Genomic DNA, 25,101 nt, shown 5'->3' on the forward strand with positions numbered 1-25,101 from the left:
CCTTAACCTATTTATTAGGATGTGATCCAACTCCCACAGAAGACAATGGGAGTTTTCCCCTGACTTCAGTGGAGATTAGGTCAGGCACTTTGTGCTTATTATTTAGAAAGTACAAATAATTTCCCCCTAATTCACTGAGGGTTTGAGTCCCATCAGTTACACTCACCTGGTTTGGCCGGCCTGTCGAAGCCGTTGCCCGGGGTGTGGCCGCTGCGCATGCTGCAGCTACTTGGAGCCACAGGTGAGAGCTGAGTGACAGGTGGACAGACTACCCCCGAACGGGTACGACATCAGCTCCGGCAGACTGGGCGAAAGAGATCACTAAGATCCAACAGTCAAGAAGGTGGTTCTGCAACGCTTTGTGGAAAGCGAAGGGCTTGACGAGGCATGAAAGACGTCAAGGCCATCCACTGCAACCAAAGAAGTTACCAGTCATGATGATTTTTCGTACCATTGGTGTCTGGCTTCTAAGGTCGAGAGAGTGGGATTGCTCCTGTGCAACAGCTCTACCACTTAAAAAGCTTTCACGCACAGGTCCTGTGCAAATCATCAAACATCATCATCATACCACCCAAGTCCTGCGGCGATGGGGGAGGGGCAAAGCGATAGGTGGAGGTTACCACTGGGAGTCGTAGTCCCAATCCTGCACGCAGGCGGCCTGTGGACAGGTGGTCGGCCAGCTCTGTACTTGGGGCAGCAGAGTTGCCCGGCAGCATCCCAGGCATCTGAGCAGCCCTCTTCAGGACAGCACTGCTCACCCTAGTAAGGAAGAGGCCTAGAAAAGGTGGCCTAAAAATTGCCTGCCCTACAACAACTGGCCAGCAAGCCGCGGCTGGCAGTTCAACCCAATCTGTGGTGAAAGCAAAAGAAAAATTTGAGAGAACTTACCATTGGTGTATGGAATGTTCGTACCCTCATGGATCGAGAAGCTGTTGCAAGACCTGAGAGAAGGACAGCTCTCATTGCTCGAGAACTAGTCCTCTACAACATCGATATAGCGGCATTAAGTGACACAAGATTGCCTGGGGAAGGTTTCTAAAACAAAGAAGAGCATCAGCAGCGCACAATCCACTGACTTGCATCCAACGAAGTGGGTATTCACCCACGAAAGCTCATGCTGCAAAACGTCTGTTAGTCTATAAGGTGCCACAGGATTCTTTGCTGCTTTTACAGATCCAGACTAACACGGCTACCCCTCTGATACTTGAATCCACTGACTGTGAACTTCCCATGCACCATCTGCAGCAAAATGTGCACCTCTAGAATTGGCTTGTATAGCCATCAGAGGGAACACCATGAGACCAACAATAGATGATCTGCACAGCTTTGTCATCAACGAATTCGATGGACTACCAAGACAAATAATTTCTGATAATCATCCAGACTTGAGCTAGGCTGAACCTCCATATCATTTAAGGTTTATTAGCACAGTCAGTCTTTAGTTTACCTGGTGGAAGCTGATGGAGGTAATTCTGAAATAGCACCATTATGTGCCAGTAACTGAGTATCTTCTAACATCTTTATGCAAATACCAACTGAAGTTCTGCCTTTATCCACAAATAAAGAGAGGAACAATGGTAAGGTGATTAAGGCATTAGCCTGGGACTAAAGAGATCCTGTTTCATTTCTTGGCTCCATCACAAACTTTCTATGTATCAGAGGGGTAGAAGTGAATACCCACTTCTTGCATCCGAAGAAGTGGGTATTCACCCACGAAAGCTCATGCTGCAAAACTTTCTATGGTACCTTCAGCAAGTCACCTCACCTTTTTGTGTGCCCCAGCTACACATCTGTCAAATGGGGATGATAATGCTTTTCTACATACATTCAATGATGTATGGTGCTCTGATACTATTATGATGAGCACAACAGAAAAATGTGTGAGAAAGAGTAGTCAGTACAGATTGCTGTGCCAGCAATCTCAAACCTGACATGAAAAGGATTACTGAAGGCTATATTCTGCTCTCATTTACTACCTTGAAACCATTTAATTAAAGACTCATGGGTGTAAGTGAGATCAGAATTTGGTCCCAAATCCATTACCTCTGTTAGTATTATTTGTTTTGCCAGTTGAATCCTGTCTGTTTCCTGAGAGGAAAATGGAATTGCCTATTGGAGCAGTTCATAGAGGAAAAACTGAAACATAACTTTCATAGATTTGTTCATAAGGTAAAAATCAAAACCTGTATTTTTTCTTTCTTAAAAATAGAAATCATACCACATCTTTTAATTTCAATTGTTATTTTAAACTTCTCAAGATTTCTGCACATGATTTCTTCAGCATACTCACCAATTTCCCTCTTTAACATTTATAAGTGTTGATGTATTTTGACCTTTCAGGATATAAAACATGGGGAAATATTTGCTATACATAAAGAGCTCAGATTGGGATTGACTGGGGCAAGAGGTCTGTGTTTTTCAAGTTTTCTAAATGCTTCGTACTAAAGGGGAAAAGTACTTTTGTGAGGATTAGGGTTAGCTAATTGCAGTCTGTTTGACATTGTTTTCCAGCAATCTTAGCCCACACCTCACAGTAAATACTGGCTTTAAGGGCTGCATGAAGGGCTTCCAGTTTCAAAAGAAGGATTTCAACTTGTTAGAGGAGCCAGGAACTCTGGGAATCAGTTATGGCTGTCCAGAAGAGTCACTTGTAAGTATAGCACCAGGCATGGGGCCATGGCAAACTCTTGGCTGTGGATCTGACCGTCAACTTGACATTAATTCCAAATAATGGGAAGGAAAAATCTGCAACCCAGGAACTATATTTAACTAACTGATTTTGATTTTTTAATTGCATACTGAAATGATTCCCGACTTTTATGCTGAATTGCAGTACAAAATAGTCATGTTTTCTCTGATATTTAAAAGTTGTGATGTCAGGATTCAGTCTGTACTATGTAATGTGCTGTATTCTGAGGGCAGATAGTTCCTCTTTACTCCATTTTTGTTTTGTGAAGTAAAGAGAATATTCTTAGAAAGGGAGTACTTGATTGCAGAGGAGTAGAGAAAGCAAATGTGAAAAAGAATAACATCTATGGTACTACTTCCCCAGGAGTATTGACAGATGGGCAAATATTTCTAGGCTGATCCTGTACGTGGAGAAAAATCAAAGGGCACTGTGAATAAAGAGGCTTTCCCTCTCTGTGGCTTTTCTTCTTATTGTTGGATTGTTTCAGTAAGCAGAGTGGCAACCAAGTTTGGAATGTATGATGCCACATGGCAGTCATTTCAACTTGTGCATTAGAACCAATCAGATCAGACAAAAATGTCAAAGTATTTTCTGTCCAGAAAACCATTCAGGGGTCCACATGAAAACTCCAAAGAAGAAAAAATTGTCCTTGGAACCTCTGGGCCAGTTCTGCCCTTGCTTTCACCAATACAACTACAACCCCATCAAACTTAATGAGATAGCATTGGTACAAATGACCCTCCATCTTGCATCATTCTGTTCAATATAAGAGAAACCTGGTATATCTAGATAATTTACATGGCCTTGATTCTGCAAGTGGACATCTGAACCAATGCAGAGCCCCACTGAAATCAGCAGGACTTTGTGCTAGAGCAGAAATCTGTGTTTGTGGAACTCATTACAGAATTAGGGTGGGTATCACCTTAAGCAGGGGGAACCTATAGCTTTGTTACATACTCTTGTCAGTATTTATTTTCATATTTTCACTGAGAAACATTGATACAGAGTCCTTATGGGCCAGGGAATGTAGTCAAGGGGGGAAATCCCTGTGTTTGTTCAGGGATTCATTCAATTTAGGACCTTCACTTCCCCTGAGTTCAACTGGCTTTGAATGAGGCCCTTAGTCTCTGAAGAAATAGAGAACAATTTGACTTACATAGTTAAAAATCTAAGAGACTGTTCAGAACCAATAGGAAAGGGATAGATACTAAGACAGTAAATATCATAATGATTCTATATAAATCCATGGAACGGCCACACTTGTAATACTGTATGCAGTTCTTGTTGCCCCATCTCAAAAAAGATATATTAGAATTGGAAAAGTTACAGACGAGGGTAACAAAAATGACTAAGATATGGAACAGCTTCTGTATGAAGAGAGATTAAAAAGACAGACTTTTCAGCTTGGAAAAGAGATGACTAAGGGACAATCTAATAAAGGTCTATAGAATAATGAATGGCATAGAGAAAGTGAATAAGGAAGTTTTATTTACTCTTTCAAACAACAGACGGGGTTGATTTCACACCATGAACTTAACAGGCAGCAGGTTTAAAACAAATAAAAAGGAAGTACTTCTTCAAACAACGCACAGTCAACTTGTGTAACTTGTGGCCAGGGGATGTTGTGAAAGGCAAAACTATAATGGGGTTCAAAAAAAATTAGCTAAGTTCATGGAGGATAGGTCCTTCAATGGCTATTAGCCAAGGTGGTCAGGGATGCAACCCCAAGCTCTGAGTGTCCCTAGCCTCTGGCTGCCAGAAGCCAGGAGTGGATGACAGGGGATGGATTACCTAATGATTGCCTGTTCTGTTCATTCTCTCTGAATCACCTGGCATTGTCTACTATTGGAAGACAGGATACTGGGCTAGATGGACCATTGGTCTGACCCAGTATGGCTGTTCTTATGTTCTTACTTTCTTAATGTTTTCACAACATACCACTCCATTTAGATCAGTTTAAACCTAGGGGACAAGTCTGAATTTTTCATATGAAAATTGGTCCAGCTGAATCTGAAGAAAAAGGGAGGCTTCTATTACTATTGTTTATTATTGTAAAAATACTTCCTATAGCATTGTGATTTTGTTGACTTGGCATGCAGATGTCCCGCAGAGCATATTTCAATGGAGAAAGCTACATTTCCTCCAGCCAAAAAATGTCACTCTTTGATGAGTTTGAAGGCGGCTTCAACTTCCGAACTTTGCAGCCCAATGGGCTGCTATTCCATTATGCTGAAGGAGTGAGTATGCTTTTTTTTTTTAATGTACTGGCACTATGGAGAATTTCATGATCATTTCCTGCTTCATTTCTTAAAAACAAAAAATAATCCACAATTTAGAAATACCTCTTGGTGGACTAAATTTCATATTCTACACCCAGTCGACCAAATCCTTCAGTCTTTATTTGGGCAAAATCCCATTGACATCAAAGGGATTTTTGTCTAACTAAAGATTACAGGATTTGACCCTATGCATATAACTGTACTCAACACAGTGTGTATAGTACAAATGTAGCTTGTGTCTCATTCTGTGTTTGTGCTACATCTAGCACAATAGGGCTGCAATCCTGATTTGAGCACCTAGGTCCTACCACAATATAAATAATAGTAATAATAATGGCAATATTCCCTTCCCAGGGAAATACACATGGAAAGGAAGCTGAAGTAGAGAACTCCTTGAGTTTAAATTGGTGGGGCAACAGTCTGACCCCTCCTCAGCTGACACAAATTGGCCAAAAAGTTGGCTTCATCCCCAGCTGGTGTAGACTCCCCTATCCCATCCCCCACTGTAGGATGCCTGTGTGGTGAGAAGGAGCAGTGCTGGAAAGGCCCCTTGCAGCCATGAGCAGCCGAGCTGCTCTAACTGCTCCCCTCTGCCGTGAAGGAAGCATGGGGCTTAAACTCGCCTACAAGTGGATAAATGAGCATAAGTAGTTCCAAGAAAGAGTCCCCTGCAGTCAACCAGGCTAACCAACACTTTCTTACCCATCACTTCTGATTTTGGCACAAAGGATTAAGACCCTAATCTTGTGAGATGCCAAGTATCCTCTTCTCCAATAGGAGTTCAGATACTTAGCTTCTCCCAAGATCAGACTGTATGATCCTTAAAAACAAATAGTATGGATGCCTGTTTCAGTGGAATAGATACATTATCCCTGCTGTTTGGGGCTGCAGTCCCAAATGCCTCACTCCTAGAGTAAATTATATCTCTAGACAATTGTGAATTAAGAAACGGGTTTAAGCAAAGTTCATATTTGCAGTCTGATTGGGGGGAAAGGAACATAAATATGCTGGGCTGACCATAGTGGCTAGCCTGAAGTATCAGCTATTCCATAGTACTGTAAAAGAGAAACCCAGAATCACAAATTGAACGTAAACACCATAAATTGCTGAACTGATGGAGCCTGTACCATAGATAAGGGGGAAATAATCAGGTACCAGACCTCAGAGCATTGTGGTTTAAAGGACGACATTAATATAAAAAGAAATCTCACTTCTCACTTGCCCTGCTCTGCACACAGTTAAAACCCAAGGGGAAATGGCAATAATATACATATCTGACAAGCAAAAGGGGAAAATAAATATTACAGGAAAACTCACATGACTTTTAAAGCTTACTGTATTATACCTGCTCCTGAAACAAGTTTTTCTGTGTGTTTCAGCCAGATATGTTCTCCATTTCTATGAATGATGGTGCTGTGGTTTTAAATGCTATGGGAACTGAAGTTCAGTCAAAAGAGACACGCTACAATGATGGCAAAACCCATTTTATCATTACCTCTGTCTCACAAGAAAGGTACAGCTGATCAATATCTTTGATTCTACTACATATAGTATATGATATGTAGCTCTTTATAATGTCTTTTAATGTTATTTTTGCAAAGCAGAGATTTTAAAGCCCCTACTTTAGGAGCTTTTCTCACAGCATGCCCTATTTCAAGAGATCATCACTTGTTTAGTTAAAAAAACACAAGCCCAAAATCCAAATGGCTGAATCATGGCCTGGAGATAGAAGGGTCTTTTCACTAACATTTTGAAAAAAATATTCTTGTAAATTTTTGTATTGACTTTTTTTGTACTCACCTGTAAAAGTGCCTTAAAAAAACTAACGTGATTAATTCTTCAGAAGGGCTGATTGCTTTGCCTAGTTAAAACAAAGTAAAAACTTAAATTAACCAAGGTATCTTTACTCAAAAAAGTCATTATATGGCTATATGGGGAAACACGTTAATATTTTTAGCATTGACAAAAACATACTAAATTCCTGACGGCAGCAGTGAGTGAGTCAACACATCCACTTTTTATAAATCTTGAAACATTTTCCTTGAAGGTTTTATTTCATCATTGTACTTTAAATCAAAAAAAATATTTTGTAATTTGAAAGCCAAATTATCCAAAAGTCTTCCTCCTGGTCTTCATATGTGCATATGCAACTCTGCGAGAGGAAATCATTCCACACATACTTTCTGTGCTCTCGCCTGCAAAGTTTCCGTGCATTAAATGGAGGTTTTCATGTGTGATCTCTGTAATTTATTATGGCATTTAAGAAAAATTGTTCTCAAAATTACATGTGTGCACAGGTCACATTTTGAAACTTTAGCCCTGAAATTGTAATCATGAGGACTGACATACTGCAATGAGCATTTTGACCTCAGGATCTGTCATACCAGATCAGAACCTAGGTCTGTTTGATCCAGTATTCTTCTTTTGATATTGACCAATATCTACAATTGGCAGAATTTGATTTTTTTTATAATTTTGACATACTATCAATGTTTATTTTACGCACTTTTTTATTTTTATCAATTTAAATGTTCACAGTTTTGGAAAATTATGGAGGGTCAGACTATGGTGGGATCAGACAACAATTATTTAATGATAATCAACACTGAGATTCAAAAAGTTAAAGTTTTATAACCGCTGAAACACAAACTGTCAACATCACATGTCAAAATATACAAAGTAAAAAGCCTTAAACCAAATTCTAATAAGTTCTCAAGCAGCCTTCTTCTTACTTTGTCTATATGTAAATTGCAATTATTATAGATGAACATTTTTAGTCGGTTTGTCTGTGCATGGTGAAATCAACGCTTTTTAACATTTACCAATAAATATCTAACCCTTTCAATCCTGAATCAGATGCTCCAAATATAGGCAGTCTGTCATTAAAAAGTTGAAATCTTTCCTGACTTCTGCTGCAATTAGTTTACATGCTGCAGAATGAGATTTGATTACCCTTAAGCAATACAATATCATCTTAAACACCAAAATGATATGATGTCTGTATGGTATCTCACTTTCCCATATAGTGGTCCATCCTTTCACTAGTGATCAATTAGTTTATTTAGTCTTAGCCATAGTGTACTGTGGCTTTCTGAATATCAGGAGTATCTCAAAGACCTCACTGGAGCTTTTGGTCATAGGACTCCAAGCTACCACACTGGCTAATCCCACTGCCATTTATTGCATAGCTGGAAGGAAATAGGTTGTCTTCTGATATTGCCATTCAGATGCTGAGTTCAGCATTATGGGAACACTAGCACATATAACACACTGTGTAATAACTCTGAATAAACGCGTTCAAAATCAGTTTGTGAAAAGGAAAATTTCTCTTTGCAGATATGAGCTAATAGTAGATGACAAAAAACATAGCAAAAAGAATCCATCTAGAGACAAAACAGAGCAAAAGCCTGCAAGTGCCAAGAAGTTCTACTTTGGTGGCTCTCCCATCAGTACTCAATATGCCAATTTCACTGGGTGTATAAGCAATGCCTACTTCATCAGGTATGTAACATCCACAACAGTACACATCAAACAGTCTGTGTCTGACAACAGAGAAAATAAATACCAATGAGAACTGATTATTTTCACAGTGAAATATTTTACCTTATTTTGTGGGGTTACCCAATGTATACAAATGCCTTTTTCTTTAATTTACTATGAAATGCCTCAGAACTGCCCTTGTACATTAAAAAACTGTTGAAGTGGAAATGACTATTGAGGTAACTCAGCCATTACCATACCTGCTATTCCTTTGGTGCAATGTATAATTTGCAGAATAATTTACATTTGTATAATGTAATTTACAGCTCTACCTTTGTAATAAAAGGATATGACCATGGCTCACAAAGCCTCAGAATTGGGAGTATGGGGTCTTGTTGAAATGGTTAGGCTTTGTGGATCTAGATCATTTTGCAAAATGTTCCTATTTAGATTTTTGTTCTGAAATGTATTGCTGGTTAATGGTGCCGGATTGAGAGTCCTGCAAACTGAAATCCTTTGTTTATGAATAGCACAGATATAAGACAGGCAGAAGCTGTGCAAGCTGCACATATTGTCTGACCACTGTGCTAGCCTCGAAGGACCATCTGTGTGTGGGTGAGAGGGTTGTTCATCCCCTCTGCTGAGACTGCCAAGAAGGATACCAACTAATGCCAGCTGGGAGAGTGTTTTGTGGTGTGTGTGCCCACCCACTAGTAACTATGAACTTAAATGTAGTCAGATTTATTTTCCAAAAATCAGATTATCAAGATGGTGATTCATACAGGGAACTTGGACTGACGTGTATATCAGTTAGAACAAGATTGCCTCTTGCCCTGCACTAGCCACCCACCACAGGTCACAGTCCAAGGAGGGGACAGAACAGAACAGCTCCTCCTCCTCCTGCACTGGTAGGAAAAGGTAGAACTTTAGCTCCATTTCCCCCGTGCATGTCAGCCAGCTCACCTGGGAAATGTGTGGAGCATAATTGGTCCTTCGCAGATTGCTTCCCCAATGTGGGTCAGCACAGCTATGCACTCCCCTTATTCTGGGCAAAATGTTACATATACAATGAGCCCAACTTTTTTCCCATGATTTGAAGTCACAGACCTCTCTAAAATTTCACTTGTAATAAGAAAATCTCTGTGGTGTCCTGGTGATAACAAGTGGAAAAAATTATATATTTTATACTAGCTTAATTTGGATATTTTAATTATTTTTCAATTCTGTTTTTAAAAAGCTATTTTTGCTACACCTCAGTCAGCTATTCTTAACATTATCCCCTCTTTGAAACACAGGTTGGATCGAGAGGTTGAAGTGGAAGATTTCCAGCGGTACCCTGAGAAGGTCCAAACTTCTCTTTATGGATGCCCTGTTGACTCCCCTCCAGTTGCCCTTCTCCATAAGAAAGGAAAGAACTCTTCAAAAGCCAAAGGAAGCCATAATAAAAAAGTTAGCACTAACTGACTTGTGACTATTCTGAAACCAATTTACAGTTTGCCGAAGTCCACATATACTGCCTCATGATCCTAGGGTGGTTGTGGTTGTTGTGGTTCCAAGACACATCTGAAAAATAAGAGAGGATGGGACTTAGCCCCTTTGAATATTTCATAATTTCAAACAGATGATCTCATTTTGCAGATTCCAAGATTCATCGAAGACTTTTTTCATTATAGTTTCACCCATTTTTAAAGGAAACTTTTAAAATGCTCTACCAGATACTGACACTTTTACCTGCTAATGAAAATGACTTCTTTATGCCTAGCCCAATGGTTTATCTGGGGAAAGGAGATATACCAAAAGATGTAGTAAAAGTCAGAGAGCATCACAGTATTATAGTAGTTATAGATGGGAAGGAACATATCAAATCCAACCCTCTGCAAGTTCTCCCAACAAGAACTTAGATACTAAATTGATACTACAGTTGATCTCTTAGCCAAAGGATCAAAAAGGTGTCAGCTGTATAATTTGCTAGTTTTTGTTTGGGGTTGTTAGCGTGTTTGGGTTTTTTTGTTTGTTTGTTTGATTTTATAACAAATATAAAAGGACAATCCACTGTAAATTTTCTACTGCTGGACATTTACAGGGCTGCATTTGCCTCAGCTTCAGGGAACAGTCACATCATTCTTTCCTAGTTAGTAGAATTGGAAAACAAAATTTCTGAGGTCTCCTAAAAAGTGTGATAGAAAGTTCCCTCTCCTGTTTCCTCTTTTAGTCTTAAGGCAGTGAAGGCAGTGAGCTAATTTTTGCTCTCAGCTACATCCATGCAATTCCACCTAGTATAGTTAACTTGCATCGAGGTAAATGAGTGTTAACCTTAATCCAGTATTCTGAGATTGAGGTCCTATGCTATGCTGAATTGCAGCAGAGCTCACATCCTTAAAAGGGGGGAAGACTGCCACAAGGGGCTCAGGCTGGCAAATTCATAAGAACTGAATTGCCATTATATGTTGGCTAAGCAGTTAAAAATTCTGTGTTTCTCTGCATCCGTGGTGGGCCTGGAGCTGAAAATTGAATACAATAGAATTATTTGGGAACAGATATATTGATTAGATTTGGAACAACTCTAGATATTTTTATAAGCAATGCAAAATATTACTTGCCAGTTGGTAAACAGTATTGTCTCTGCTCATCATGCACACCCACTTTAAACACTTGTTTAATGGCTTTCTTTGTATGAAGGTGGGAAGAGAAAAAGAAAGAACCTCAAAGGCAACTGGCCTCAAAAATTTAGATCAAGAAATGAGTGTGCAAAGAGACCCTGACTGCCAGTTGTCCAAGAACCCCACGGCAATTGAACATGCAAACCAGTTTGGAGGAATAGCAAACAGCCGGCAAGAGTTTGACCACATACCAAAGAATTTCAGTGACAGGTAAAGCATCATATAGTGACCTGAGAAATAAAAACCATTTACTCTCAGAGAAAAGAGCCACGGAAACAAACAAACAAAGAACTTGGAACTAACAAGATGTACTTGCTGCCATTACCTTGGTTATTGTGCTTATATCCTGTATCCCTTTCATGGGCTCTTCATCTGTTTTGTGTCTTGAGAAATTGTGCCTCCCTAACTGCTTGTATGGCACCTATTGCAATTTGGATGCTAGTGCAATAATAATATATTAAACCTCCGAGCAAGCCAACTGCATCCCTCCGATATCACAATGCGAAAAGACTTAGGCCAAAGCCTGCAGTCCTGACTCAATCAATACTCAGCAAAAATGCCCATTTACTTCTACAGGAGCCTAGCCTGAGTCAGAAATGCAGGATTTGACTCAATATTAATACTATTACAATATCATCTATTTACATAATGCACTCCCTCCAAAAGCACATGTCCAACCACAGGCTATATCACAGTCTCTCTCTGCACACATAAGCAATAATGACATTAGGGAGAATTGCATGGCCTGAAATGAACGTATTTATATAACAATCGCTTCCCCAGCCACTGAAGTACAGTCACCTCTTGGGTGGAACATGGCAGCTGTCTAGCAGCACTGCATGGTGGATTAGCACATGAAGCAAAGGATACCATGTCCTATTCAAACAGTAGTGGAATTGTAGGTAATGAAGGTAATTCCCTGTATAGTGTTAGTTCAGTCTACATGGCAAGGATATTTAATGCTCATACTCTCACAGAAAATGCTATATGATAGTCCAGGGGTTGGCAACCTTTCAGAAGTGGTGTGCCGAGTCTTCATTTATTCACTCTAATTTAAGGTTTCGCATGCCAGTAATACATTTTAACATTTTTAGAAGGTCTCTTTCTATAAGTCTATAATATATAACTAAACTATTGTTGTATATAAAGTAAATAAGGTTTTTAAAATGTTTAAGAAGCTTAATTTAAAATTAAATTAAAATGCAGAGCTCCCCAGACCAGTGGCCAGAACCCGGTCAGTGTGAGTGCCAATGAAAATCAGCTTGCGTGCCGCCTTCGGCACATGTGCCATAGGGTGCCTACCCCTGTGATAGTCTATGACCACAAGAGATCAGGATCTTGGTTTAATGTTTATGCAAAAACCATCAGATTCAACAACACAGTGGCCCCTAAACATACTGGGGCACTGGTTCAGAGGGAAGAATGGCATTTACTGAATCACAATGAAACCACTGAATTTGTTTTACTTCAGTATTTTACAAACAACTATTGCAACCTTGATGTTGAAGTTCAAAATATAGTACATGTGAGACAGACAATAACAAAAGGGAACCCAAATTCTATTCCTCCCTAATTCTGCATTTGTTTATGTATTTATAAAAAATTAACATGGAAGTCATAGGTTTCATGATTTTAATGTTGATTAAAAATACCCATGACTTTGACATTTTAAAATATATCCTTGTGGTCGAGTGTATATGATATTAAGCATTTCAACAAATCTGACAGAAAATCCTGAGTGGTGCCAAGCTAACCCTTGGACTAAATGAGAAGTGCGAGAGAACGGGAACTCAGCACTACCAGTGCTGTAACCCAAAGGACCGGACTAGTGAACACTCAGGTCTCCACTATACTAACTCTCCCAGCCTTGCCATATTGGGAGCCCTAGTGTAGATGACATTTTAAGCATTGTGGCAATTAGACCTTCTATTTTAATACTGTGGGGATGTGGCAGGCATGGTCCATTCTGGCTTCTTTCCAACCAAACAATTTGGAGACTTTCTTCAGGTGAAACACACAGTGATTTATTTATGAAATTCATATCCATGACCTTTGCAGATTGTACAGCAGCTTTACGAATATCCTGCTGGGACTCTAAGGCTTCTACCCCAAGCAGAAGAGAGACCTCTTGTGGCCTTGGCTCTATCAGCCTATAGCTCTTCCCCTTTCTTGCCCCCTTTTCATACTTTCTTCCTGTGCCTTGGTCCCTGCTGAGTTAATGAGGTAACTAGCTTGTAACTGTCTCCCGCCTAGCCTCAATCTATCAATTTGGCACAGTTCCCCATATTCAGGTGTGTGTGGGGCAACTGATTGAAGCTGCAGGGATCAGAGTGCTGGATTAGCTGCTGTAGCCCACCACTCTGTCACAGCATGTAAGAAATGCGTATATACTTCTTTGGGATTGATCTGTATTGATTTTATTCACTTCCCTAGGATTTGGTTTTGGTTTTCAAAAGACGAGTTCTTTGTGAGATGGATTTTCCTCTGCTTGGTATCAGCTCTGCTTTCTATTCAAACAACCATATAGAATGTACATCTAAAACATAATTTGCATAAACAAGGAATACATTCTCTGGCATAAGGGGACAGATCTCAATTCTCCATTCTCTGCATGGTGACTTCAATCACATCTGCTCTGTTACTAAAATGACATGTTTTTATTTGACAGATCACAGTTCTCCATTAGTTTGAAAACTCACTCATCCCATGGAATGATCTTTTATGCATCTGATCAAGAGGAAAACAACTTCATCACCCTTTTTGTTGCCCATGGCCGGCTGATTTTTATGTTTAATGTTGGTCATCAGAAGCTAAGGATTAAAAGCCAAGAGAAGTACAATGATGGGCTTTGGCACAATGTAAGTTGAAGAAAGTGATTGATGTTATGATGATGATATGATATGATGATACAAGCATCAGGAAACCATAGTGGAGAATCTTCTTATCTGACCATTCATTTCCATGGGGATGTCAGTCTTTGTCCATAACCACATACACTTGCCTACATGCTGAGAAATTTCTGCTAACGTTTTAAAATCCACCTGTAGATCTGAGTATTTTGCCAAGTCATTAACTGGGGGCTAAGGAGTTTAGTCAGTTACAGTAATCTACCAAGTGGAAGAGGCAGAGGTGATCAGAACAGTGAGGCCAAGCAAGGTTTGGAAAGGCTTAGAACTGGGAGAGAAGGCTGTGTGATCTGAAGCAGTATTGAGACAAAGGAGCTGGGAGGGCAGTGAGGGCACCTTAAATGTGAAGAATATATGTAATATAAGATATATATGTATGTGTAAATATATTCTTTGCACTGTTGTAGCCACGCTGGTCCTGGAATATTAGAGAGACAAGGTGGGTGAGGTCCAAAAAAAGATATTACCTCACTCGCCTTGTCTCTGTAAATATCTTGGGTATATACAATGTTCTATTTTGTTTAACAAAATGTTAAGACAAAAGTTTCATTGCCAGCCTTTTATATGTGGGAGCAGACGGTTGTCCAACAGAGAAGATTAACAGTTTAAATACAGCTAGAGTGCAGCCAGCGTGTAAATTTTGAATCAGACAATGTTCTCTAATACCCTGCTGCTATCTCATGTTCTCATCTTCTTCTGCTATACAGTTATGTTTCCTCAGCAGTTTCATTATCATCCGCTTCAATAGTTAAAATTGTCGCTGAATACATTTTCTCCCTTTCAAGGTGATATTTGTTCGGGAAAAAAATACTGGTCGTTTGATAATCGATGGTCTCCGAGTATTGGAAGAAAGTCTTCCTTCTGTTGATAATACATGGCAAGTCAGTGAACCGCTTTATATAGGGGGTGTGGCTCCAGGAAAAGCTGTAAAAAATATCCAGGTAAAATAGACACATATTATATCTGAAATTACTAATGTACATTTTGGCCTCGATCCTCAGGTGTGGCTGAAGACCACACAGCACAAATTGGGGGCAGGGGTAAAAGGTGGGTTTAAGCCACCACTGTGTTCCTGGATCCTGGGCTAGTGATGTACTGGGCTGGATCCGTAGCAAAACCTAAAACAGCCAGGTGATCATTACGGCAGTCAAGGATCACCGAGCACCACAGAAGTAGCAGTCACACCCCTTTCCTCTGGTCATGCCCATTATGCAGGCTGAATGGAAAAGATGGCATAGGAATCATTCTGCCAGCTCTGCATCACTGGAAGAGCCCTCTAAAATGGGACGATCTCTCTCACATGGCTATTTAAACTGATTTTAGGGCTGCTTTGAATCTGCAGAGTGGTTCAAAGATGCTTCTCCACAGACAAGGATTAGGACTTATTTGTTTTCCTTCTAAAGAAGTTACCCAGCAAAACTACACTACTTGATAGTAGAGTTACACCAGGGAGGTGCTGCTAACATTTTAACAAGGGGCTCCCACAAAAATTATTCCCATTTGCCTATGACAAACTCTACGTACAATACAAAGAAAGTGTGTGCTTCCAGGGGTGAGGGAATAGGGAAATTTTGTTTTGCCATCTATTCAAATCTGCTTCCTCATAAACAAAAAAAAAAGGAACAGACAGTGCAATCTGGCAAAAATGCATCACCCCAGCCGATTCAGTGGCAAAAGAACCAAATGTGCTGCAATACCCTCAGAACTCTTTTCAGCATGTAATTGATTATAACCAGATTATTTGTCTGTTTTGTCTAATCTAATCTAATCTCTATGGCCCCCATCACCATTGTATCTGAGAACCTCCTTAACACTCTAAAAACTAAAGATATCAATAACACGCCCTCCTTCACTTTCTTCCTTCTCAAATGGTAATAAAATAGCTTGGCTTTGAGGATTTTTGTATTTGTTTCTTTTAGTAATTTGGGTAGGAGGGTGTGTGGTGGATGTGTAGGTGGGTGTAGACCTTACTACGGGAAAGCTAAGACAAAGACATTCATGGTGTTGATTGTTAGTCACAGCAATAAAGAATAATGGCCTGCGATAGAAATGTAAATTATGAAGGTTTTAAGCAGGCAGTGATTTTCACTTGTGTTGTCTCCGATACCTGAGAGCTTTACATAGCTACATGAAGGCCAAGAGTCTGCCCTACATATTGGAGACACATTGGAGGGTGCTGAAGAGCAAAAACTTGACAACGCAAAACCCAAAGCAACAAGGATTCCTCCTGGGGAATCCTTGGGTGCACATACCAAGGTAGTAGCTCTGCCACACATGGAGAGTGTAGCCCTGTCCTCACCCAGAGGCAAGAGGGTGCAGCTGGAGCCCTGCTGCTGTGCTCCATCTATTCTTTGTTTTCCAAAGCTCAGAGAAAGCCATGAGAGCACAAGTTAGCGCTTATCTGAGATTGGTCTGACTGACACCAGGGGACAGGCGGGACCCAGAGTAAGAGGAGCACAAAGGTAGTTTAAAGTCCCTTCCCATACCTCCACCCGTCCTTGTTCCCTGCCTAGTGCAGAAATGGTGCATCAGAGGAACAGAGGCCTACAATTCATAAACAAGCCCAGCTGGAGCTCTGAATCAAAAGGGAAAGACAAAAGACTTACTTTCCTTCCAGGAGCATTTTACTTAATAATCACTCACTTTGTTTCCTCAGATTAACTCGGTCTACAGTTTTAATGGTTGTCTCAGCAATTTACAGCTCAACGGAAGATCAATCACTTCTGCTTCTCAGACATTCAGTGTGACTCCTTGCTTTGAAGGCCCATCAGAATCAGGAACATACTTTTCATCAGAAGGAGGATATGTAATTCTTGGTAATGTGCAACTGAACAAATTTATCCAATAATAAGACTTCACATATGGATGAGAGAGTTGGGTATCTATCTAGCTGCAGAATTTTTTTAATTTAATCATCACTGTGCAGGGAGTCATGAGACATCAGTTCAACAACATGATATATCCTTTACCTAATGCTGGTGTGGAGAATGTCAGTATGTAAAAAATTATATTTTACAAGTTAACTAGTGTCAAATTTCTTTTCACTATGAGGAAGTGTAAATTCTTAGACTCATTGGAGTCAATGGAGCTAAAACAATCCACACCAGCTGAGGATCTCCTCCTGAATAATACTTAAGTCAAAAGGCATATGAAAAGATTTCCTGTATGTCATGAAGTGGGTTAGCAGTATGTATAACTAAATCGTTTAAGTTATTTAAGACTGTGGAACAGTATTCTGTTCTGGGGAGTGTCTTATGGACAAATTGTGCCAATAGGCACTAGGCAAGCAGAGGATGAAGCTGGGCCACAACACCGCAAGAGAATAGCAGGAGGGATTACTGGCTGTTTCTGATCTGCTCCACGGCCTGCCTCAGGCTTGGAGGACAGGGTTAGTGCTACTGAATCCTGCAGTCTCTACTCAGGCAAAACTCCCACTGCCTGAGGCTATGTCTACGCTGCAGCCTACGTTGGCAAAATGTATGTCACTCAAGAGTCTGAATATTCCACTCCCTTGAGCAACATAAGTTACACCGACATAAGCACTCGTTTGCACTGTGCTATGTCGGTGGGAGAGCTTCGTGGAGGTGGGTTTTTATGCAAAGGGGAGAGCTCTCTCCCATCGGAATAGAGCATCTTCACCAGACGCACTGCAGAGGTACAGTTGTATCAGTACAGCTATGCTGCTGCAGCATTGTACGCATAGACATGGCCTGAGTTAGAACTGCAGAATTTCATGCCAAGTCAGTTTCACACGAGGAGGCTGCATGAGGTGAGGCTTATGCCTTGGGGGCAAAATTGCCTAGAACAGCTCCATTTTCTGCTTTCCCTTTTGCTGTCAAAAAGTATCTTCAAGACTAAAATATCTGTGACAATATTAAAACCAGAAGTCAGCGTTAGAACTGTATGCTGCAATGTAGTAGATGTCCAGTTTCACAATTAATCTGGGTATAGAAATAACGTTGTGTGACTGCTCACTTTTCTCCCCTCAGATGAATCCTTCAGTTTAGGCCTGAAATTTGAAGTTGTTTTTGAAATACGCCCCCGAAGCAGTTCGGGAATCCTAATGCATGGTCACAGTGTGAATGGGGAGTACCTGAATATGCACATGAAACAAGGACAGGTATGAGGAAGGTCACATTTTCTTAACTGTTATGCCTCATTCCCTCTACAGTGTACTTGGATACAGTGCTATATGCAGCTTTTGTCTAACAAATTTACTATTCCTTGAATCTTCTTTCTCTCCTAAATATATTACTCCATTAAACAAGAAGAGGTTAAGCACAACCCAGATACTTCTATTAATGTACATAAATATTTATCAGCCAATATCAAATCAACTTACTTTATTGGCAACAACAATTAATATTTAATGTACAAATGAAAGGGAAGAGGAACACTGACACTCTTTCATCTGCGTATTAAAAATGTATAACAGTTACAAGGAAGGAGACTTGATTTCATTTTCTTGGTGAGTTAATACATTTTTATTTACTGCATTTTAAAAGAGATATCTGAGTTGTGCTCATCTTTTTTTAGCAGACACGTTGAAGGGGTGCTCCCACGACTCTTGGGCTGATAATCAGAGCCCCACCCCCACTCTGGGTTCTGGAAAACTATAAATTGAAAACAGTGGGCTTGAGATTAAGTCTCTTAACAGTTGTTGCTATTATTGCTTGTTGTTTGTATTACAGTAACACCTGGAGACCCCAACCAAAACTGGGTTGTATAGTGCTAAATGCAATATATTCACATAATAAGAGAGGCTCTCAGACAGACAAATGTTTGGAGAAATAAAGAATAATTTCTCCCACTTTTAAGATGGAAAACTGAGGCATGGAGGATAGAGCTGTAACAAGTTTTGATATTTATAAATTAACAGGGGACATTAACCTCTGAGCCTTTTGCAGCTGCATATGATGTCGCTGTCATGGCACTGTTAACATATGAATCTATACATGACTGGTCCAGTGTGATCTTCACTATGCATATAATATAGATTAGAGTCACAGATGAGATGAGGTAGGGAAAGGCATAGGTGACCCTCACCAAAATGGTCCTGCAGTTACCCCCTTAGCGAATGGCTATATTCTTCTGATGTGATTTTCTTTAAGCACATAATCAATGCTCTCTCTTTATTGAAAATTGCTTTCTGTTTCATTTATTGACAGACACTTCTACAGGAGATAAACCAGAATGGCCAGCCCTTTTCGCTTACTTTTAAACCATCGCCCATCTTAGTTCACCACCATCAGCTCACCTGATCACTTTATTAGGCCAGTAGACCCCTTCCCCAAGCCTTTTGAATTTGATTTTGCTAGTGATGCCCATAAACTTGGCCAAGGCCTAGGAGAAGCAAAAAGAGGATGAGGCTTATTGCAGTTTCTTATGTTGGTACCCTCCAGAGAAAAATAAAAATGTTCCCTAATTATCACTGGCATTTCCTCGACAATGAAAGTTGAGTGATTTCTTTTAATTTTCAGTGGACAACCTGTGAATATTATATGTGTACATCTACACTGCAATGGAGGTGTAATTTCCAGCTCAGGTAGACATACATACGCTAGCTTTGATTGAGCTAGTGCACTAAAAATAGCAGTGTGACCACAGCTGCTCAGGCTAGCTGCCCACATGCAGTCCCATCCAAGAACTTAGGTATGTACTCAGGAAGTTGGCCTGAGCCACTGCCCATGCCACCGTGGCTATACTGTTATTTTAGTGTACTAGATCGATCAAAGCTAGCGCATGTACGTCTACCTGAGCTGCAAATACACCTCCAGTTGCAGTGTAGATATATCCTAAGGGCCAATTTCTTGACCTTTGCACAGCTCAAGTAAATGGGCTGCATGTGCATGAGTTGTGAGTCCTCCGAAGGAATCTTGCACTCTGCCACAGACAGAGCTGCTCCACAACTGCTAATGCAATCTTTATGGAGAAAGATGGTCTTGCAATTAAGGCACTGGACTCAGAAGAATTGGGTTCAGTTCCTAGCTCTGCCACAGATGTCCTTTGTGATCTTAGACAGTTCGCTTAAGCTCTCTATGCCTCGATTCCCTATCTATACAACGGAAAGAACAGTACTTCTTTTCTCCTACCCTTTGTCTGTCTTCTCTGTTTAGATTGTAGGCTCTTCAGGGCAGGGACTATCGCTTACTAAGTGTTTGTGTAGTAGTAAGCACTAAGTAATACAAAAATAATAAGGCAGCAGTTCTGGAAATCTGAGTGAAATTGGTTGAGGTATATTCTTTTTTCACAGAGGGTAAAAAACAAAACAAAAATCTTTCCCTGTGTTCAGAACACAAATGTTGCAAAAACTGCTGAAATTAGAAGCTTGAAATGTGGTTCATTTTAAAGATCTCTTAAGAATTAGTGTAAAGGAAATTGGTTCAATCACTTTTAAAGTTATAAATGTTTAAGCATTAGTGCAACAACAGGTGAAAAAAATGGGGGGGAGGGGAGTGATGGGCAGGGAATAAAAAAAAGATTTTACAGTATGAATTACATTGTTTTTTCCCCAGGTTATAGTGAAACTGAATAACGGAATCAGAGACTTTTCAACCTCAGTTACACCAAAACAAAGTCTCTGTGATGGCATGTGGCACAGAATTGCAGGTGAGTAAATCTCAGATCTTACCACTGTGAAGGGTGGTGGAACCTGATCCTCCCTCCATGGTTGTCCATTCTCATGGGCCAGAGCAGAGGGAATAGGGATCATGCCTTCAACTCCTCACCAGCATTTGGGATGAAAGGTCTCCAAAGCAAATTGGCATGGAAGAAGCAGTCCATGCCCAAGGACAGTAGCGCGTCCTGGGCCTGCACTCTACAAGCCAAGGGAGGCTTACACAAGGGCCATAGACAATCTAGCCCATACTGTACAGCAGATCAAATAGACATCTTCAGATGCCATACAAAGCATAAATGATATATTTTATCATTAGAGCTCTTTTTGACAAGATTTTGCTTTGCATTCTAGTTATTAGAGCCTCTAATGTGGTGCAGCTGGATGTGGACTCTGAGGTAAACCATGTAGTAGGACCTCTAAATCCAAAAGCAGTTGACCAGAGGGAGCCTGTGTTTGTTGGAGGTGTGCCAGGTAAGACTTGTCAGCATTGTTATAACTTCCAAATGCCAACACAGTTTAAAACAGAAATGTTTAGTTTTCTTCTAGATAGTGAAAATCACCCTTCCTCTGTGCTCTCTGTTTTCCTCACGTAATCCCAAATTTTGAAGATCTGACCTAATGGTAAAATTTGACGGCTTAGGAAGAGGTGAAAGAACAGTTTTCCACCAGAAAATGTTGATTTGATGGAATCTAAACATTCCAGACAGCTGGGGAGATAGTTGGGGAACCACCTGGGCATCTGGAGAGCTGGCTTGCTGGCCCCATAAAAAAAAATTGCAGTTCCAATTTTTTGGTTCCAATTTGGAATGAACTTTGGGGGGGGGGGGGTGAGGGGAAGAGGGGATGTGGAATTTTCTATGGCACAGAAATTCCAGTTCCTGCATAGCTTTAGTCTCCAGGTCTTGCGTTGCTAGGCTCCTTCCAAGCAACAACTCCCTTGAACATTGAATATACAACATGAAAATTCTTATTCTGTCCATTTCCAATGCACAGATGTCTGTTAATGTGACTTTGTGACTCAGTCCATCTGTGTAATATGGGCCATGATTACTATATTTACTTTCATTATTCAGTACTCTGTTGTGCTTTCATATGCAAACTGTAGTCATCAGGATGTGATTTGACTTTTAAATCGCTTTCTGTAAAATCTGTATTTCTCTTTGGTAACATGTAGCATTATTTCTCTGTGCCATGAATGTCACTCAAGAATAGCATTAACAATACAATTATATTATTATATTCCTTATCTTAGATTAGCAGTTTAAGAGTGTGAGGCTCTCATTCATCCCACACTATGAGTCGGAAGGGAACCACAGCTTTGTGCACAAGCTTGCTCACTCTTTAATTCTAAACTGGAATTTTCGTAGAACTTCTAAACAATCATGACAAAAACTACCCTGATATGTAATATAATGTGGTAATTGTGAATGCTGTTTTGGCCTGTGATAACAGAACTTTATAATTCTGCATTAGCTATAAAATACTAAAGAGACATTACATATTGACTCCATGATATTATTATCATCTTGGAACAGAAGTATCCAATAACGAACTTCACTTCACAACAAACAAAGCATAAAACTGAATGTAGATATAGTACTGTAAAGAGATAACACATTTACCCTTATGTGTCTGTTTTGTTTGGTTATATTTAGTTATATCACATGAAATTACAAAATTAGACTCAGCTCTACAAAGGGACTTAGACACCCATTGCCCAAATTTAAGACCCTAAACCGCAGTACTAGGCAGCCTGATTAGCTCTCAAGAATCACTTTTCTTGCAGTTGCTAGAGCTGATCAGAAAACTTCCATCCAAACAAATTTTGATTTAAAATTTTGATTAAAAATGAGGGGAATATTTTTCCACTTTCTGACCAGCAGTAATAATCATGCTACTAAATCAGGCAGTTTCACAAACCATGATTGATTGATAGCCCTATACAAAACTATACGGTAGAATTAGACTTATTCCAGTTTTCTTGTTGTATTGACTACACCCAAGATATATCATAGAGTGCCATGGTGAATACAACACTGCACTGGGACTCAGAATACCTGGTGTCTAGTCACCATTCTGCCAGTGGCCATTTGGGCGAGTTGCCTCACCTATCTAGATCTCAGTTTCCCCATCCATAAAATGGGGCTAATGATGCTAACCTCTTTGGTAATCTGCTTTGAGATCTACTGGTGGAAAGAGCTATAAAAAAAGGTAAGTATTGTTATTAATACTGTTTTACTGATTTGGGGTCTCTTTTAAAATCTATCTGCAAAATAAAAATATTTGAGATTGCCTGTATGTACCAGAGAGCCAGATTTGGTCCCTTGGAATTTTGCTAAAACTTGAGCTGGTCTTACTGAAAACCCTGGTTTTGGTAAAAGAAGTTTTTTCAGAAATGATTTTGATTTTTTTTTTAATTTCAGTAAAAAATATCCTGAACCATGTTTCAAGAAACAAAAAATGGGTCAATTTCAAACCTGCAATACAGAAACAACTTCAAAATGTTTTTAAAATCATTTCCCCAGTTTTCAGCCAGCTTTATTTAAAATTGTTGTAAATGGTACTTCTGTCATCATTGCTTCTAATTCTCCTTTTTCCTTTGGTTCTTCCAGAGTCCCTTCTAACGTCCAGCCTGACCACACGCAACTCCTTCACTGGCTGCATTCGTAACTTTGTGATTGATGGAAAGCCAGTGAGTTTCAGTAAAGCAGCTCTGGTCAGTGGTGCTGTGAGCATCAACACATGTCCAACAGCCTGATACCGCACAGCAGCAACACTGCAAACTTCTTTACAGCACTGAAGGAAAAAAACAAGCAAAAGAAACCATGTTCTATTCCATTACTGCTGCTGGGGGAAAATGAAAATATATCATCCATGGTCTTTATATGATAAAGCAGTTATGCTTAGGGTCACTCATTTGAAATTTCTATGTGTGCAAACAAAAGACATGAAGAATAAACAGAGATGTTATTTCTACAATGCTCTTAATAAACCACAAGAACAAGTTTCACAGTTCTTACAGTATCTTTGTAGCAAGCCCTATCACGCTGTCAATTAAATTGCTGATGGATTACAGAATAAAGGCAAATTATTTTAAATATGTTGCTTTCCAGAGAGACCTTAAATCATTTCATTCCATAACATACAAATGCCCTGGGTCACCAACTTTGGTTTAACTTGAAAAGAATTGCTAATATGCATTAAAGAATAAAGCTAGATAATAGACTTACTGTGTAAACCATTGTGTGCAAGATTGTTTTACATGGAGCTCATTTATTCTTTGCTCAGCTAAAATGGGAGTATGCTGACCATGGAATTTTTGGAAACAATAAAAAAATTAGAACCCATTTCTTTCCACTTCCAGATTAATTTGTGGAACCCTTTTGTAGTGATTTTCCCATCTGACACCATGTAATAATTTGAATCCTAGCATGAGGTAAAGCAGGACTTACTGTTTTAATATACATAATAGTTTTACATACACTAAACAATTTTAGGACAAACTGACTCACATAGGAAGCAGAGTGTGGGTGCACGTGTGTGTGTAAGGACTGATTGAAATTTTCAAAATTTAAAGTTTTTTATTACATATTTCATCTAAATTTTAATATATCCAATATACACATATAAATATACAAAGATCCAGGACCTGATTATAGTGGTATAACAAGTAATTTCACTGACTTCAGCAGAATTACTCCTGATCTACACTTGTGTAAACCAGAGAAGAAGCAATCCCAAAGCATCTGGAGAAACACCATCACACAAGTGTAATTATCACCCCTTGTGAGATCATTGGTGTGTGTGGTATGCCAACCTTTCTCTGACACAGTACTTGGTAGCACATCCAGTGGGCCACTACTCAGAGGCAAGAAGGAAAAGTACCGCAGTTGCTGGTCCTAGTGTAATCTAGTGCATCATGGACAGGGCTGGTGCAACCATTTAGGCGACCTAGGCGGTCGCCTAGGGCGCTGGCATTTGGGGGGGCGCCATTTTCTTCAGCAGCGACCACAGCGGCTGGATCTTTGGCCAGCTCGGTCGCCGCCGGCATTTAGGCGGAGGGTGCTGGGGCAGGGGAGCACAGGGAGGGCCGCCTGCAGCAAGTGAGGCCCTCCCTGTGCTCCCCTGCAGGCGGTGCGGCACGCAGGAGAACTCCCCGCCCCAGCTCACTCCTGCCCCACCTCCTCCCCGAGCACGCCGTGGCCGCTTCACTTCTCCCGCCTCCCAGGCTTGCAGCCTAAGCTGCCGCAAGCCTGGGAGGCGGGAGAAGTGAAGCAGCCACGGCGTGCTCGGGAAGGAGGTGAGGCAGGGGCGAGCTGCTTCACTTCTCCCACCTCCCAGGCTTCCGGCGCCAATCAGCTTAGGCGCCACAAGCCTGGGAGGCGGGAGAAGTGAAGTAGTGATGGTGTGCTCAGGGTGCTCGTGCCCGTGCACGGAGCAGGGGTGAGCTGGGAGGGGGCTGCCTCAG

General features: G+C 40.4%; 1 protein-coding gene and 1 long non-coding RNA gene across 8 annotated transcripts in view; one reads left to right on the forward strand and one right to left on the reverse strand.

Annotated features, from left to right (window-relative positions):
• Positions 1-23,731, forward strand: part of LAMA4 (laminin subunit alpha 4) — a 157,274-nt gene extending 133,543 nt beyond the window's left edge. For all 7 annotated transcript variants that reach the window (XM_039531831.1, XM_039531827.1, XM_039531825.1 and 4 more), the window contains 13 exons: positions 2,512-2,650; positions 4,789-4,926; positions 6,348-6,481; positions 8,305-8,469; positions 9,744-9,897; positions 11,128-11,318; positions 13,777-13,966; positions 14,800-14,955; positions 16,671-16,830; positions 18,004-18,134; positions 20,530-20,623; positions 20,985-21,104; positions 23,246-23,731. In XM_039531831.1, the coding sequence (XP_039387765.1) occupies positions 2,512-2,650; positions 4,789-4,926; positions 6,348-6,481; positions 8,305-8,469; positions 9,744-9,897; positions 11,128-11,318; positions 13,777-13,966; positions 14,800-14,955; positions 16,671-16,830; positions 18,004-18,134; positions 20,530-20,623; positions 20,985-21,104; positions 23,246-23,391 (1,918 nt within the window). In that variant the 3' untranslated portion in view covers positions 23,392-23,731. The remainder of the gene's footprint in view (positions 1-2,511; positions 2,651-4,788; positions 4,927-6,347; positions 6,482-8,304; positions 8,470-9,743; positions 9,898-11,127; positions 11,319-13,776; positions 13,967-14,799; positions 14,956-16,670; positions 16,831-18,003; positions 18,135-20,529; positions 20,624-20,984; positions 21,105-23,245) is intronic.
• On the reverse strand, positions 201-10,012 carry LOC120401669. The gene is made up of 4 exons (XR_005596631.1): positions 9,940-10,012; positions 6,769-6,829; positions 889-1,035; positions 201-410 (listed from the first exon to the last, which is right to left on the reverse strand). It is a non-coding gene; the product is annotated as an uncharacterized LOC120401669 (long non-coding RNA).
• Positions 23,732-25,101: the final 1,370 nt, after the last annotated feature.

Source organism: Mauremys reevesii, linkage group 3 (assembly GCF_016161935.1).
Source record: "Mauremys reevesii isolate NIE-2019 linkage group 3, ASM1616193v1, whole genome shotgun sequence".
NCBI classification, from domain to species: Eukaryota; Metazoa; Chordata; order Testudines; family Geoemydidae; genus Mauremys; species Mauremys reevesii.